Source organism: Cryptotermes secundus, unplaced genomic scaffold (assembly GCF_002891405.2).
Source record: "Cryptotermes secundus unplaced genomic scaffold, Csec_1.0 scaffold230, whole genome shotgun sequence".
Taxonomy (NCBI): Eukaryota; Metazoa; Arthropoda; class Insecta; order Blattodea; family Kalotermitidae; genus Cryptotermes; species Cryptotermes secundus.
Genome location: NW_019722429.1, coordinates 65,609 through 84,055, shown reverse-complemented (window position 1 = coordinate 84,055; position 18,447 = coordinate 65,609). Strand labels below are relative to the sequence as shown.

At 40.2% G+C, this 18,447-nt stretch overlaps 1 protein-coding gene across 3 annotated transcripts in view; it reads right to left on the bottom strand.

The window, feature by feature from the left end:
• Window positions 1-6,279: 6,279 nt before the first annotated feature.
• LOC111861327 (E3 ubiquitin-protein ligase Su(dx)) overlaps window positions 6,280-18,447 on the bottom strand; it is a 56,844-nt gene continuing 44,676 nt past the window's right edge. For all 3 annotated transcript variants that reach the window (XM_023845796.2, XM_023845797.2, XM_033750276.1), the window contains 3 exons: window positions 17,332-17,557; window positions 12,870-12,966; window positions 6,280-8,013 (listed from right to left, as the gene is read on the bottom strand). In XM_023845796.2, coding sequence (XP_023701564.1) covers window positions 7,841-8,013; window positions 12,870-12,966; window positions 17,332-17,557 — 496 coding nt within the window. In that variant the 3' untranslated portion in view covers window positions 6,280-7,840. The remainder of the gene's footprint in view (window positions 8,014-12,869; window positions 12,967-17,331; window positions 17,558-18,447) is intronic.

Below are 18,447 nucleotides of genomic sequence, written 5' to 3'. Positions count from 1 at the left end.
TTTTACCAGCAAATTGGACTTAAATTTGAGGAAGAAACTAGTGAAATGCTACATTTGGAGCATAGCTCTGTATGGGGCTGAAACATGGACACTTAGGGCAGTAGATCAGAAACATCTGGAAAGTTTCGAAATGTGGTGTTGGAGAAGGATGGAGAAGATCAGTTGGACCGATTATGCGAGAAATGAAGAAGTGTTAATAAGAGTCAGTGAGCAGAGGAACATCCTACATGAAATAAGAAAATGGAAGGCTAATTGGATTGGTCATGTTTTACGCAGAAACTGCCTTCTAAAAGAAGTTATTGAAGGAAAGATAGAGGGGCGGATAGAAGTGACAAGAAGACGAGGAAGAAGACGTAAGAAGATGCTGGATGACCTTGGGGACAAAAGAGGATACTGTCATTTGAAGGAGAAAGCTCTAGATCGCATTAAGCGGAGGAATTGTTTTGGAAGAGACTGTGGACCTGTCGTCTGACAGATTACTGATGATGATGATCACCTCAAAATTAAACGAGTTAAATCTTGAATTACAAGGGAAAGATTGTAACATTTCAAGCACGATAAGTGTAGTTAATGCTTTTCAAAAGAAACTAAAGCTATGGATTGCACATTTAAACAGAAATTCCCTTTCACATTTTCCGCATATGAAATCTGTTGTGGAAACCTTAAATGGCTGTGAATACGATCTTCCATCTTTTGCCCAGCATCTTGAAGCCCTTGTGACCGAATATGGTAATAGATTTAGCCAGTTTTCAACACTTGAACCAGTGACAATGTTTATCAATAATCCATTCGCTACTGTTGACGATAGTGAACTTGGAGGGGAGGTGTGTGAAATCTTCGGAAAGTATAATCTTGAAGAATTAGAAATGGAAATTTTAAATTTCCAAGAAGACATATCTTTGAAATCCTCATTTGCAACTTGTATCAATTTCTGGACTCAGGTGGACAGGAATAAATATCCCATGATTCATAGCATTGCTCTTAAAATTTATTCTTGTTTTGGTTCAACGTATCTGTGCGAAGTCGCATTCTCATCTAAGAGCATCATCAAAAATAAGTACCGATCCTGCCTAACAGACTCACACCTAGATGATGCACTAAGAGCAGCCTGTTCTAGGTACACACCAGATTTTTGACAACTTGCAGCTAACATGCAGTGTCAAATTTCACACTAAATACATAAGACTGTAAGTAAATATAATTATGTTAACAAAAGATTTAGTCAGTATTAAATTTCTAATTATTTTATTATTATTATTATTATTAGTAGCAGTATAAGTAGTAGTAGTAGTAGTAGTAGTAGTAGTAGTGTGGTGGCACCCACACCTCCATAGGCATCAGTGAATTCTGCCCGAGTACATAAGAACGTTGGACAGCACTGATCTAGACAATCGGCTCAAAGATGGCAGTAAGGTTGTCAGCCTTACGTCAGCCGCGCTTTACTCACCAGGAAAATTATTTAATTCCTGGTACTCATTTCTGTTAGAGGTTGAGTGAACCCCAGGGCCATAGTGTGGCTGGAAGGATTAGGTCAATTGAAGAAAATCCAATGACCTCATTGGGACTTGAACCCAAAACCTTCCAGCTTGTACCATAGGCCCTCAACCAACTATGCTACCGCGTTAATACTTAACATAATTCAGGGAAAAAATAAAATTATCTTTTTGGCCTTCTTATCAGCAAGCCTGTAAGAAAGAAAATATTTTTCTTTAAATTTTGATGTAAGTTTTATGCACAAAGAGCTCTCTGGTCTGGAACTACATCACATTATGTATAACAGTGCATACATACCTTTTGCAGTTAGCACCTGTGTTTAGGGAAGCATTCTCCAGGCAGCCCCTTATTGCATCTGGTGAGTACTGTTCAGGTTTCTCTGCCTCCTCTCCTTTGTATTGCAGGTATCGCATTGGGACTCCTCCTTTTCAGGGAGTTTTCTGAGTCCCTGTGGTCCCCGAGGATCATCTGTTCCAGCACTGTCNGGGTTCGATCCCGGGTCTGGTCAAGTGGGATTTGTGGTAGACAAAGTGGCACTGGGGCAGGTTTTCTCCGAGTACTTCAGTTTCCCTGCCAATCTTCATTCTACCAATTGCTCCACAATCACCCTCACCTATCATCTGGGGCTGGTACAATAGGCCAGAAGTGGCTGCAGTACAAGGGACTTAGTACCACTCCACTAGCAATAAAAAAATGTAGCTATTGAACACCATCCTGGTTATGATGTTTTTTTATTGCTAGTGGGGTGGGACTAAGTCCCTTGTACTGCGGCGACTTCTGGCCTATTGTACCAGCCCCAGATGATAGGTGAGGGTGATTGTGGAGAAATTGGTAGAATGAAGATTGGCAGGGAAACTGAAGTACTCGGAGAAAACCTGCCCCAGTGCCACTTTGTCTACCACAAATCCCACTTGACCAGACCCGGGATCGAACCCGGGCCACTGTGGTGGGAAGCCAGTGACTAACCGCTTGAGCTATGGCACGGCCTCTGGCTATGATGTTAAAAGCTACCCTTTTCCAATAACGCACCATCTGCAGAAAGTGGGAAAAGCGATGCTTGGTAAACATTTTCCCCAACCATGGGGTGGCTTGGGAACAAAGAGTTGGATCAGTATGATGTTATGGTTGGCTATTTGATGATGCACATACTTACAATACAGGCCAGGAATCCTTTCATCTTGTGCACTGTAATATCTGGTCCAGTTCTTTAGCAGAGTGGACACCATTACCCACTTTACTGCTAATTGCTTGCTGTGCATATCTGTTGGATTCTGTCACCATGAAGGTAAGGATCAAGTCTGTGAAGAGATGGAAGTAAGCAACAAGAGGATGCATATGCTTAGGTTCAGACATTTCTTGGAATTGGAAAGGAAGAGGTTACTCAGGTGACAGAATTTCCCTGTAGTATTCTTCATCCATGTCGTCCTCTTCACTGACAGACACAGGGTGAGCAGCTGGGGGTGTGGCATGTGGGTCCTTACTGTCTCTGCCTCCTCCTCATCCTCCACTTGCATCATCAGTGTCACTTTCCAGAATGAAGTCACTATCACTGTCAACTGAATCTACATATTCCAACATGTCAGAGATATCTAACCTAGAGCTTCAACCAGCTAGTGTGTAGTTAAAAATGTAAAATAACTAAATATATTGTGATGTGTATATGCACTGCTAAACAACAGGTCAGTAAACACATTCCCACAACACAGGTCATCCATTGCTAGGTAATGAACTAGTGAACACGCATTCTGGACAAGAGAAGATGGTGTTTTCCATAGGGAAGTGTTCAGCAGGACAGTAGCAGTACCAATGATAGGGCATGATCTGCTGTACTGAGAGGCCTTGTATATGTTGTATACAGGGTGTCCCAGGAGGAATGGACCAAACTTCGGGAGGGTGTTCCTTATGTTAAAGTATGCCGATATAACCCAAAACACCTATGTCCAAAGTTGAACGGTTACGGAGATAATGGCCAGAGAAGTGTCAAACTTTGACCGGCGTTGCACACTTGTTGATTACAAAATACATATTAAAACTGGCAGGAATATGTGGATTCTGTAATGTTAATAATGTACGTAACATCAAACTAACTTGTGAGTGACATGAAGCCATAAAATTGAAGTACAAAATACTCGCTCGCCATGTCATAATTGTCCTTAGGGTTTCCAAGCACTATACATGACACATGAATGGCAAGCGCTGACGTAACGTGCTGACTGCGCGTTCTGATAAAGCCAACTACATAAGCACGGATAGGGTGAATCACGGCACTCAAGGACAAACATAGATAAGGCCTCTCAGCTGATAGGTACAGTGCGTGGACCTGCCAGAAGACCACACTTTTCTTGGGCCATTATCTCCGTAACCGTTCAACTTTGGACATAGGTGTTTTGGGTTATATCGGCATACTTTAACATAAGGAACACCCTCCCGAAGTTTGGTCCATTCCTCCTGGGACACCCTGTATACATATATTTAATAACATGGTAAATGTAAATTCTACATACTGACAACAGACTTATTACTGACTGTGACTCTGGCAAATGACACACCTTTCCTCTCATCAGAGATATTGCCCCACATCAACAAACCTGCAACTATCTGACAGTAATAAAGATCTGGTCTTAAGCCTCAGATGGACGCTTTATTCCAAGAGAAACAGACCAACTGACTGTCAGTTGTAATACAATTTTGACTTTGACAGTAGAAATAGTATGTGGGCAGTCCAATATTGAAGGTACAAGTGTTTGTTATATATGGCCTGCATGTAAGATGTCGATGTCACTTGCATTTATTGGTACGTCAGGTAGAGGAGAAGTAGCTGTGCTATTGTTGTTCTCCATCCAAGTGTCTAAGCTTTACAAGCATATAGAATGGCTGAGGTGACTGGAAATTATTCTAAGTTTGAGGTCCACACAGTGGTCAGATTCCTGCATTCAGGAGTGAGTCAGAGCGGGATTCATTGCAGGTTAGTGGGTGTTTATGGCCAGAACGTTTTCAGTCGAAAGGAAGTTGCTGTGTGGTGCAACAAATTTAAAGATGGTTAAATGGCACTGAATGATGATCTACAGAAACACAGAGGCAGACCAAGGACTTTGCACACTGATGAAAATTGTGTCATTGTTGAAGGTTTGATAAGGAAAGATCAAAAAGTAAAAATTCATTAAATTGCTGAAGTGATAGGTATTGCAAAAATCACTATTCATGAAATAATCTCCAATTTAAACTTCTGTAAAGCGTCTGCCTGCTGGGTTCTGAAAATGCTCAACAAGAAGCACAAAAGCAAAAGAATGGCTGCTTCACTTGAAAATTTTTGGTGTTATCATGATGAAGGAGAATTGTTCATGGAAAGCATAACTACATGAGATAAAAATGGGTTTACGAGTACACCCCAGAGTCAAAAAGAAACTCGATGACTTGGAAACAGCCTCAATTCACCCACTACAAAAAAATTCAAAACTGAGCCATCTGGTAAAAAAAAACAATGGCTACCATGCTCTGGGATTGTGATGGCTTCCTGCTGTGTGAATTTCTCCCACCAGAAACAAGAGACAACAGTGACAAATACTGAGACTTTTGAAAAATTGTGCGAAGCCATTAAACAAAAGAAACCAGGACGATTAACTGCTGGAGTGAGGCTTCTGCATGATGGAACACAACCTCACACTTCAGGCTGGACAGCAGCCTGGTTGCAGAAGCACAAGTGGGAAGTTCTGCAGCATCCACCACACAGTCCTGATATAGCATCATCAGATTTCTACCTCTTAGGGTCATTTAAGACCTTTTTATCAGGAAAAAGGTTTGTGGACCAAAATACATTGCAAATTGTATTGTGCAATACTTCACATTCCTTAGAGAGGAACACTACTGTAAAGGAATGTTTAAACTTCTAAAATGATGGGACTATTGTCTGAATGCTAAAGGTGACTATGTGGAAAAATAAACATTAGTATGTAGTGTTTCTTGACTTTACTGAAGATTTTTTTTGCAATATGTTGATGTAATTTGGTGCTGTACCTTTAAATTGACTGCTCTCATAGAAGCAGAGTAGCAGGGAGTACAGAATATAGTCAGTAGAGAATCGGGTCAAGTCTTTGGTATTGGCAGTTGCAGAAGTGGCAAGAAAGGAATTAGACTGTGCCAAGACTTCATGTGTGAATTACAGTGAGACTGGGATAAATCTGTTGCCAGGACATGGCTAGTGAAGACTGAGAATCCTAGTGCATGTGCAACGCTGAACTGTGTAGAACAGAGATAGTGCTGTAATTGCCTGTGGTCCCGAACTGTGTGAATGTACAGGGTGCAATAAATCCAATCATCCAACTCAAAACCTGTCTTATATAAGTCACCCCTATGCATGACAATATAAAACAAACACCGCCACTAAACTATGATATATTCATAGTAAACCACAACTAAAACCACAGACCAAGAAAGCACTGAACCACCAAGTAAATATGTGAGCTAAACATATTTTGTTTAAAAAAATGTTTTATATATAAAGGGATGTTATCTGAGTAAAAAAACTGTGAAATAGAACTTGGAGAATTAGGTACTGTCTTGTACTGCCACCTTTGAACCCATTTATATAACTAACAGGAGTATGATTCATAAGGAGTTGATAGACTGGCTGCCTGAGTGTTCTGGTCTTTACCTGACGTGCTGATGGATCAGTGTGCTAAGCATATAAAGGTTAAGAGCACTTTATTACCAGGGAGCTGGGTTGGACAGCTTTCTCTCCAAAGTTAGGTACGAACATGAATTTTCAACAGTCTGGTGACTGTCACCTTATTCTCTGAGAAGTTTTATTTGCATTGAAGTTGTACACTATAAATTTATTTTTGAGACCCTTTAAATAGATCATATGTATACATATTTCAATATTTACATACTGACAGATGTGGTTGTACTTCAATCATGGCTTGCTAGTGTGTGTGTACATATGCATGCATATGCACACATACACACATATAAATACCTCAGCTTGGATCACTTGTTCATGGAAGAAAATTTCAGTTTGGGAATCAAATTTCAGAAATGAACAAAATCCACAGTACAACTATGATTTACCCAAACCTTTTCTTGCTGTAGAATTGACTAAGCTTTGTCACAGAGTTGTATTATTTCAATTTTGTTTCCTCTAGACAGTTCCTTTATGTATGTAATCCCTAGCAACATAAATCTACAGGCTGTGGTGAAAAGCAATTGTGTGCCATACATTTACCCCTTTCCCCTCATAAAAATAATGTTACCATATTTTAATTTGCATTTTTTTAAAAAATATGCCATTTCTTTTGCACTTGTAGTTAAAATATATTACATTTCAAGACAACCTTTAAAAAAAGAAAATCAATAGTCCGGAAAAGCACATAAAATCTGCAGATTATGGGATGGTTCAGTTAGAAAACCAGCTCCTCCAGTACAAAATTGATTCTGATTTGTAGCTATACAGAAAAGGAAAAAACTCTTGAAATACTCATTCAGTATCTACATTATCTTTGGATATTAATATTATAGATATTTACATTATAATACATAATGCATTATAACTTAATGTGATATCTGTATATGACTTCCACGAATATGACTATCAGAAAACTTTGAAGCTAAACTGCAAACCTCGTTTGGGCACAATATATATTACATTATATAAAATACGTGCCTAAATTCATTTAAATGCCACATAATCGCTTCTTCAAAATTTCAAGCATAATAATGATATTAATATTGTCCCTGTGAAACAAAGGTTGGAAAAAACAAAATACTGTAGAAACACTAGTCTTAAATCTTCTAGACCCTGGTAGAGAGGGGATTCTTTGATATCCTTATATAAGCCACAATTTCAATATTTATTTTATATTCATATATATATATATATAAAACAATGATATTATAAGATTTACTGCAGTATAAAGAAATAGAATGTATCATGACATAAAAAGTCCAAAATAGGCCCCATTATTTCATGCATTAAGCAAGAGTTAACAAAATTTTGTCACTGTTTTCATAACAAAAAAGAAACCAATAAAGTGTGTCATGCTAAATGTACCTGTATACAATGAGCTTCATAACAATTAAGAATCAGTTCATTAACATTAAGAGCATTATATACACAAATAACAGGTACAGTAATCCTTAGCCAAATTGTATGAAATAAGTTTTTGTGTATATGACCTAGCTATCTGCAGCACACTGTGGGACTAATGCTCTGATCTGTTTCAGACTGTACTACAAATCTTAAGCACCAACCTCCTCTTACATTTTAGCATGTTTCACATCTTGCTGGTTTACCTATGACTTGGCCAGTCTTCTAACCACTTCTTATTACTGCACACTACAGAACTGCACTTTATTCCTGACCGAAACCTTCTGTCTCTTCGATGGCATAGTTCAATTTCTCTACCATTTGGTCATAACTCTTGTATGGAGGGAGATCCAGTCTGTTGAAACAAGTGTGAGACCTAGGTAGCCATGTGTCTTTGCCAACTTTTTCAATGCAGAATCTCTGTGGACCATTGCTCCCTGTAACAGTAGCCCAGTTTTACATATGGAATGAAATACTGTGTGCCACAAAAACGTTTTCAAAGTACAATGTAACAGTATGATACACACTTTTCTCTAAAGAACTACAGTTCACTAAATCACCCTTTTGCCATGTGTTTTTGGCAGTGCAACCCTTCTGGCCTCATACACACAATTATGGAAGTCATAAAAAAATTAAGATGCCATGGGCACAAAAAAACTCAGAAAATGTGCTTCTTTTACATTACAAAAAAGTAAAAGAAAAATACATAACAATTTGAAAATTTCTCTGCACTGTTTGACATCACTGAAAGGACTGTTATCACTTTAATTTTCATAAATCCTTCAATACCTGGGAGTGATGCTGAAGAGCTAGAGTATTCAACAGTCAGAAAGCATTCACAACTTTTTTTATCAGAATTCAAGCCTGTGGGCAGATTCATCTTTCACATTTACCTGATCATTAACAATGTTCTATGTTGATCCTGGAATCCCTGAAAACATGTCATAGGACACAGTATCATAACATGATACCAAAAGTAACATGTCACAGAGGTGTCCACTGCTGAGCAATGTTGGGTACCAATCACTGACAACCACATATACGCACCACGACTAACTCCAACAGGCACAACAGTACAGGAACTGTTGGAGGATGCTTTATAGTTAATCCAAGAAAGGGCTACACACAGGGAGCTCAGAGTTAGCCATTACGTCCCCGTTATTAGAGACTGAAGACTGGCAACATGTTTGTGATGACAGAACCAATAAGGAACCAACCAGGAGTAATATAATGAACTGTGAATGACTGTAAATACCTGCAAACCATGCGATTATTTGTAAATAAGAGTAATTATTATTCAACAAATTCAATTATCAATCCAAAAACTGTGTCTAGTTACTAACACAGGAAATTTCGCCAGGAAATCCTCTTTGTCTTTCCTCCTATTGGTCTCCATTCACACTCGGTTGGCATCTGCTTTTGCTTGGTTTGCCCTCATCTCTTCTTGATGGGTTTTCATGCTGGCGTCCAATTTTGCCTCCGTTTTTTTCTTGGCTAGCTCTGATTTCCTTGAGAAGCATTTCCATCATTTGCTGCATCTCCATTTTGTAGCAATAAAATATTCAATGCACAACAATTTGTTTGTGGCGTGTTTAAGTTTGATCCCACTTCTGACACCAGTGTAATGTGTTGGGTTACTGAAGATGCCGTTCAGATTGTTAACTGGTTTATTGAACAACCTACAAGTAATGACTACAATTAATTATAACAATGTTACGGGTTTCCACACTTTACGAACCCTACAACAAAATCTCTTAACGCTATCTTCAAGAGTCTTCACGTATTAATAACGCGGGAGCTATACAAGACTCTCTGAATTACACACTCCAAATATAACTGTACTACAGCACACACAAAGTCTTGAAAGCACACAATAAGTCTTCAAAAGACTTCTTAGTTATCGCACACTGTCACATAAAATCTTGTAACCATGCGTTCGGGTCTTCTTCTTGCGACTGCTGCTATATTTCAACTCTACTCGTAGGCTGCTGCCTTGAGAACTGTTGATCACACACTGGCCCTCGCTTGCTGCTCAGACGGCTTTTATTCCGTTCGCTGTTACCTGTTGCCCGCGTCAACAGCGTTNAGTTGTTTATGGGTACGTAGCAATTACGGCGTTGCGCGTTACGTCACCGCGGAGGGGGGGGGGGAGTGCTGACTCATCTGCCACGTCACTGTGGCCTGAGCTGCCACATTGCTTCTGGGTAGGGAGGGGTTCTCCATTGCGCAACATGTCACAATATTAATGCCCAGACAAAACATGCAGGATTCAATCTATATGGCTTCTGCTGTTACTTAAGCATTTGATTATGCCCTGCTTGGTACCAGGTAAGGTATATAATCAAATGCCTAGGTAACAGCACAAAAGTCATATGTATAGACAAAGACAGTCTAAAAGAACAAGCAACTGTAAGGGTCACATTAACGTGAAATGGACACTCCATAAGATTCATAAAACAAGCACCTAGCAAAAAAAAAAAAAATCAATTGGTCATGAAACCAGGAAAGGCACCATGTGTTACCACTCATCTGAGGGACATCAGAAAAAAATTCAGACTCTAGAAAAATCTGGAACGTACAAAGCCTTTCAATTGTGAGCAACACCACAAAGCGTACCCTGTGAGAGATAAACCTGAAAAGTGGAGAAACATTGCATATGGGCAGAAATATAAACGGAATGGATTTTACTGATGTCTTGATTCTTGCTAGAATTTCCAACAGTTACACTCAAGACCAAGCAACTAGCATTCAAATTAAGACTGAGAAATTTGTTCTCAATTTGACTTTAAAAATTTCAGATTCAGCACATGCCTAGTATTCATTATTTTTATTTGAATGGATTACAATGCAGAATATCTATGTTCAAAACTCCTGATGCTGCCCAACCTTCCACTCACACTCCCCCCCATCCCAACCACAATTTCATTCCTACAATGGCCGCAGCATGTCGAATCAGGCAAACTCATGTACCCAAGCAGCAGAAGTAGTATGTGTCCATGGTACACTGTTAGCAGAAAAATAAGTGACAAGAATCTGGAGCAGCGGATAAACATCAAGTTTTGTGTGAAAATTGGTAAAAGTGATGGTGAAAAGTTAGCTCTATTAATAGTGGCTTATGGTGAATACACTATATAGAAACTGAGTGTTTATGAATGGCGTAGGAGGTTCAAGCCGGTCTAGAAAACCGAAATTAACGGCCGTGGGGATCCGTTGCGCTGACCATGCGACATCCTCTATCCGCTAAAGTTGGCATTAACTTCGCCAACAAGCGACAGTCGCTCAGTATAGTTCACCTGAGGACTACAGGCCATGGAGTCTGTTTGTATAGGAAGTTCAAGGAAGGGCTAGATGTGCAAGATGAACGAGAAAGTGGGCAGCCAAAAACACACAGGACAGATGCAAATGTGGACAGAGTATGAACCTTGGTCTGCTGAGATCAAAGATTAGAAGTGAGACTAATAGTACAAGAACTGAGTATGAATAGGGAAATAGTGCAAGAAATTATTACGGATGATTTGGAAATGAGAAAAATATCTGCAAAGACAGTGCTTCGAATCTTGAGAGACAACCAGAAATGATGTCAGCTTCACGTTTCATCTGATCTTTTAGACAATGCAGAGATGTTTGATAGGGTCATTATCGGTGTTGAAACGTGGGGTTTACAAAATAACCCAGGAAAAAATGAGTATGCAGTGGAAAACAAAGAATTCACCTCTGCCAAAAAAAGAATGCATGTCTTGCTTGCAGTTCAATACCATGCTTGTGTTTCTTCAATCACAAGGGGATAGTTCAGTATGAATTCAATTCACAAGAACAAATGGTGAATCAACAGTGTTATTTGGAAATGCTGATAAGATTACAAGAATCTGTTCAGAGGAAAAGCCCCAAACTCTGGCCTGACAAGTGGATTCTCCACCATGACAATGCCCCTGCACATGTGGTGTTAAAGAGTTTGGGAGTTCCTGGCCAAGAAATCCATTACAAAAATGGACCATCCACCTTATTCACCTGACTTAGCCCCCTGCAATTTTTGGCTCTTTCCAAAATTAAAAAAATGCCCTGAAGGGACAAAGATTCCTGACATCCAATGCAACATGATAATGTTATGAGATATTCCTGAAAATGATTTTCAAGACTGTTTCTGGCACTGTCACCACTGTCTTACGAAGTGCATAGCTTCACAAGGAGACAATTTTTCACAAGGCCATTCCAGGAATTAAACTCTCTCTCTCTCACATGTACATATGTGTGAACTTTCCCTTAATTTCATCTTATTTCTGACTCAGATGCTGATATGACTTTGAAATAATGTGATGGCATACCGACAGAATGCTCACTTTGAATGAATATGACTGGAACCTTATCTTCTCAGTCTAACACTGACTCTTCTAGGCTAGATGTTTGTGAGTTACTCATAGCATATAAGCAATATGGAAGTCTGTATAAAGCAGTGGATGGAATTTCAGTGCCACAGCTGCCATAGGCTGGCTTAAAATAACAGGGTATTTTAACAGCATGAAAATGGAACGCTGGGCCAGCTGGACAATGCATACAAAGATGCAATAACTCAATGCATATATCAGTCTAAAATAAAGCACTAAAATTAGAGGCTTCAAGGGTAAAGACAGTGCAAGCACAAACACTACCATATCAGTTGTAAGTGTAATTATTTGGGATGTAAGGCCTGTGAAACATTCTATAGGATTCTGACAATGGTGGATGACACACAGAATTACTGGGATTTTGGACTTTTTACATTGTCCGCAATTCTAGGCAAGAGAAGACATGATGTTTCAGACACTGGATCTGTTTCTGTCTTCAGGTGAGGAAGGAAGACACCTATTCAGTTGGGCCCCTTAGAAGAAGCTAATCTCAATCACTCCAGTGATTTCTAAGGGCCAAACTGAGTAGGTGTCTTCCTTCATCACCTGAAGACAGAAACAGATCCAATTTCCGAAATGTCGTGTCTTCTATTACCTAGAATTCTGGACAATGGAAAAGTACCAAAACCCAATAATTCTCTGTGAAACATTGTTTAGGACTGCATTCTCTATAACCAACTTGAAAACTGATCAAAATTATTAGATTCACTTCTTTCAGAAAGGTTACAATTTTGTTTCACCTTCATGTACAGAGAGAATTTTGAGGTTCATATTTTTCATATCCCAGAAATGAGATTAATCACTTATAAATACAAAATATGACTACAATCAACGAAACCATTCAGGTGTTGTAAACATAAACTGCATTCATAAACACTGGGTATCTGTTGTGTGAAACCTAATTAACTCACCCATGAGTTCCGCAAATCCCCCAACCGGAACTCTGCAAGTACCCGTAACAAACTGCAGCAGACGAGCTCGCTTCTCACTGTCCATTGACCGAACAAACTGAAACAATAAGTGTTACATTTATAACTCAAGAGTTCAGAAATTCATAGACCTTCCCTCCTCTAACACTGTTCAAAGTTATCTGTCCTTTATGTTATTCCCTTTCCTTCATTTCACCTGGCTCACAACCACACACATAATGTTTCACATGACCTTTCACAGGTCAGTTCCTTTCTGACCGGAAAGGAAGTTTGTGTATGCAATGAATACTGGGGAATCTACTGTTAGGGGAGTTGCTACAGTATGAGGCTAAGAATATGTGAAGCTATACCTCTAGTTTCCCATGTCTTCATGGTGTGGTGCTTAGTTAGTTAGTTAGTTATTGGAGAGGGTGGGTTTCCCCATGCACTGAGACCTGTACTGGTCCATTGTGCTTACCATCAGTCGCGCCNTGTTGGGCGGGAAACGTCCTTGAATTTGACTCAGTGGCCTCCTTTGGAGATATGAGGTTCTTTTACGTGTCGTAAAGCTACGACACAGGACCCACGGCTTAAAGTCCCTCCCGGAGGACTTGTTCCCTGAATTTTTCCGCCCTTAAAAATTTGACGACAGGTATTTGAACCTGCGTACTACGAGTCATGAGGTGGGAACGTTACCTCTAGACTACGGAGGCCGCTTTGGTGTGGTGCTTAATCTTCACTGTACCACATTTAAATCTTCCTTGTAGTCACTCACAGCCTGAATTAAATTCTGGCACTTAATTAAAACTGTGCCCCATTTTCTGAAAATGCACATTTCTCCAAAACCACTGATGACAGAAATACTAAGGGCATTCTGTATAAAATGCGTCCTATTTTTTTGTGTTAATATGCAACATCTGAGCTGGATGTTGGTGGTGTTGTAGTAAAGGTTGAACCTTCCCACCAATGTACTGTTAGTTTGGTTGTTGTGCAACAGATAGCGACAGCAGAGCAGTCTACCAAAATGGCGTCTGACATAGAAGTGTGTAAGAAACAGGGATGTGTTATTGAATTTCTCACTGCTGAACAAATTGCACCCATTGACATCCATCGACACTTGCTAAAGGTGTACGGAGATGATACAGTGGATGTCAGCACAGTGAGGTGCTGGGTAGTGCTTTTCAACAGTGGCAAAAGTGAAGTACGTGACAAACCACGCCCTGGGCGTCCCTGCTCAGCTGCCACTCCTCACAATGAACAGCGCCTCATCCGTACAGATCGGCAGATAACAACCAGGGAACAGTGTGCACGGCTTAATATCAGCTGTAACGCATTGGAAACGATGTTGGGGAAGCTGGATTATCGCAGTTTGTTCCAGATGGGTCCCGTGGACGCTTACACAGGACCACAAAGCTCATCGAATGGAAGTTTCTCAGGACCTGTTGCATCAGTTTGAGGCTGAAGGTGACAAATTTCTGGACAGCATCTTCACAGGAGATGAGACATGGTGTCACCACTAGGAGCCAGAATCCAAAAGACAGTCCGTGGAGTGGTGACATCTGGATTCCCCAAGAAAAAAGAAGTTCAAGACACAGCCATCGGCAGGGAAAGTGATGTGCATGGTCTTTTGGGATAGGTGGGGTGTGATTTTGTTGGATTTCCTGGAACCTGGTGCGACTGTCAATTCTGAATGCTACAAGGCGACGCTGATTAAGCTGAAAGCCCGTATTTCCCAGGTCAGGACAGAGAAGCAGACAACCTTTCGCTTGCAACATGATAATGCTAGACCCCATACCAGTTTGGAAACCACCGTGCACATTGCAAAGTTTGGCTTGACCGTCCTACCACATCCACCTTATAGCCCCGATTTAGCACCTTCAGACTTCCATCTCTTTGGGCCTATGAAAGATGGACTACACGTGGGCAACATTTTCCAGACAACGATGCTGTCATGGCAGCTGTAAGAAAGTGATTTGCCTCTGCTGGCACAGACTTTTACGAGCGCAGCATACAGGCTTTTGTTCATTGCTGGCAAAAGTGCATAACGAATGGCGGTGATTATGTGGAAAAATAACTGTAAGTAGCTGAAACCTTACTCTATTTAACTGCATTATTATGCTTTCTGTATCTGTTGTAGCTTTCATTAAAAAAAAAGGCATTATATACAGAACACTCTTCGTATATATAAAAAGCATCTTAAAGAGAAGAAAAAACACATAGATGATATTACTGCAAAAGTTTAATTTCTGTAATCTGCTATATGGAAGAGATTCAGGTATGAGCCTATTGTAGATTAAAAAACCAATATAGCAGGATTTTTTTCCTGAAACCACTCTTCTAAATTTCTCATCACTTTTCACCTTTTACCTTAATTACAAGAGAATTCAAGGCTGCTCTCTTCACTCATTCATCATTATGTTAATTTGGGTGACAACTGCAATTATGATTAGGATTGCAGGGCATGAGAATGCAGAATGATTCAAAATGATGGGTCAGATTAACTGCAATGAGATTCCATGTCATACCAGGGTTTAAGTGTGGCAACATTTGGTCTTGTATAGTGGAAAATGTATCAGGTATCTCAATCTGCTAATGATAAGTGAATCAGTCTGGCACAACACAGCTTACGTTCAGAGGTCAACACTAGATGTACTTCTGACATCTCAGGATTGTACTGACTACAGGTATTAAATGCTTCTCTCTCTCTCTCACACACACACACACACACACGCACGCACGCAAAACCCTGTGGCCTTAGTCCGCAAAGTGGACCGTACCGACCAAGTGACAGCCGCTTGTTAGCGAACTTACTGCCAATTTTAGTAGATAGAGGGTGTCGCGTGGTCAGTGCAACGAATCCCCATGGCTGTTAATTTTGGATGCTTCACCCTCTGGGGACCCTAAAGTCACTAAAGTTGGCCAAATTATCAGTACAAGCATGGATTATCATCTTTACATTATACTTGGTGCTATCCAAAAGTTCCCGAAATATATTAATAAAAACTATTACGTCATACCTGGATCTTATTCTGCACCATCACCTTGAAAGTAGTCCCCTTGGGAGCGCATACACCAATCCCAGCATTTCTGCCACTTTTGAAATGCATCCTGGAAGTTTTTCTTTGTTAGGGTGTTTAGTACTGTCTCCGTTTCTGCTTGAATTTCCTCAACTGTATCAAATCTTCACCCCTTCAACTTGATTTTCATCTTGGGGAAGAGAAAGAAGTCGCATGGAGCTAAGTCTGGTGAGTACGGTGGGTGGGGAACAACTGCCATCTTGTTTTTAGCCAAAAATTCCTGCACAATGTAAGCCATATGCGGTCGTGCGTTGTCATGGTGCAGTACCCAGTCGTTCGTGCGCCACTTCTCTGGACGTTTTCTCATGTCCTCCCTCAAACGCCTTAGAACATCGCGATATAATTCTTTATTGGCTGACCAGGAGGGATGAACTCCTTATGAACAATTCCGTCAATATCAAAAAACAGATCAACATGGATTTAACGTTGCTCTTGACTTGTCAAGCTTTTTTTTGGCTGAGGTGAAGAACAGCTCTTCCATTGCGACGACTGCTGCTTATTTTCAGGGTTGCAACCATAAACCCAACTGTTGTCACCAGTGACAACCTTCAAAAGAAAGTCTGGATCCTCTTAAAGCTTTTGTTGAAGTTCCCTGCAGACTTCCAAGTACTTCTGTACATTTTTCAGCAGTTATGGCATAAACTTTGCCGCAATCCTCATATTCAGTCCCTCTGACAAAATTCGTTTACATGTACCATAACTTAGTCCCAAGGTGTTCGATGGTCAGTCTATGATCTTGCAGAATCAGATCCCTAATTTTTGTGACTTTTTCTGGTGTGGTGCCAGTTAACAGTCATCCCGAACAATCGTCATCATCGGTCGATGTTCGGCCATTTTTGAAACGCTTATACCAGTCGTAAGTTTGTGTCTGGCCTAAACTGTTGTCACCAAAAGCTTGTTTCAACATTTGGTGTGTTTTTGTAGTGGTTTTCTGAAGTTTAAAACAAAACTTTATACAGACATGCTGCTCTCTCAGGTTAACCATCACAAAACCGCAAGCTTGTGGAAACACATTAACCAACAATAAACCCAACAACTCAACTCGACGCCGCTGGCCACACTGATTCAAGAAGGGTGTGTGGGGAGACACCCAGCGGTATTTCGATGTACTCATAACCATTCACGCGCAAAATTCATATTTCTGGAACTTTTTGATAGAACCAGGTATTTGTATTAACTCTGAAGTCCAACCAGCTTCCTCTCCAAGGGGTACTGAGGTCTCTTTCCCTGGAGGGAGTGTCGCCCACGTGAAGCTTGCTTATTTCCAACTAGTGCTGAGTGTAACGAGCTTTACCTCCATGCCAGCTATATGCCTTTATGGTGCTTTGGCATAAAGAGAATGCAATTTTTGCCTTTACATTTTACTATGTTAATACAAATGTTCTCACCTGCCAGAACCACGTCACCTGCTTGCTGTTTCGGGTGTAATGACGATAGATAGAGTTGCGTTGCCAATCGTCAACATCAATCTCTTGCATCCCACATAGCATCAGTTCCAGTTCACGCTCATCAAAATACTTCAGCCATTCCAAAGGAACAACTTCATTAAAGCCATCAAGAAATGCTTTGGTCTGATCCTCTATACCACGTGTCATCCGCCACTCTGTCATCAGTCTGCAAAATGATGTTCACTTAGTTTAGGCACCCATAAACACACCCAGTTTACATTAGCAATGTCCCTCATATGTAACAGGATCAAGTCTTTACTTCATAAAAACTACTACTACCTTCAATTAAAAAACTCCATAAAGCAGAGTCCTTGAGAAGCTTCACTCACCTCTTCAAAAACTTCCCTGCTTTTTATGGAGTCATGTTCACAAGTTTGACATTGGACACCACCATGAGTTAAATTTAGTCTACACCCTCATACTCTGTTCCTGTATGGTCTATCTATGCCTTGGTTTCCTAAGTGATCTCTTACCTCCAGGTGACACTCCAAATCTCATATTCATTTACCAATACTTAGTAAGTACTAAAAAATATGTCTAAGTTCAAGGTTCATCACAGCACTTCATAATAATTTCTTTCCTGAAATGTGTCATTATACCCCTCCAAATCCTCCAGTCTGGAGGATCATCTTTTTTTAGCTGCCTGATGATGCCAAAAAATGAGAAACTACTCTTTTACACTATACATCCACTTCTCCTCATACTAGTTCCTGACTGGCAGAATACTAGGAATATGATTAGCAAAGAAGACACATATTTATGTGAAATATGTATTTACCATAAATAAGAACAACATGAAACAAATTATTTAGCTTGATATGTTTCAAACCTTACAGTTCATCATTAGATGCAATTGACAATATGTAAGCTATCAAGGTTTACAGTTGCGGTTTCATACAGGGATTTCATCATGTGACACTGCCACGGTACTGCAAACTTCGAAGTCTCTCCAAACTAGTCTTACCCAGCTCGCTTCTCCCCTGTGAATGCAGGCAGGTCTACCTCAGACAGACATGCTGTTTGATCAACACCAGGTTGAAGGTGCACCATTAGTAT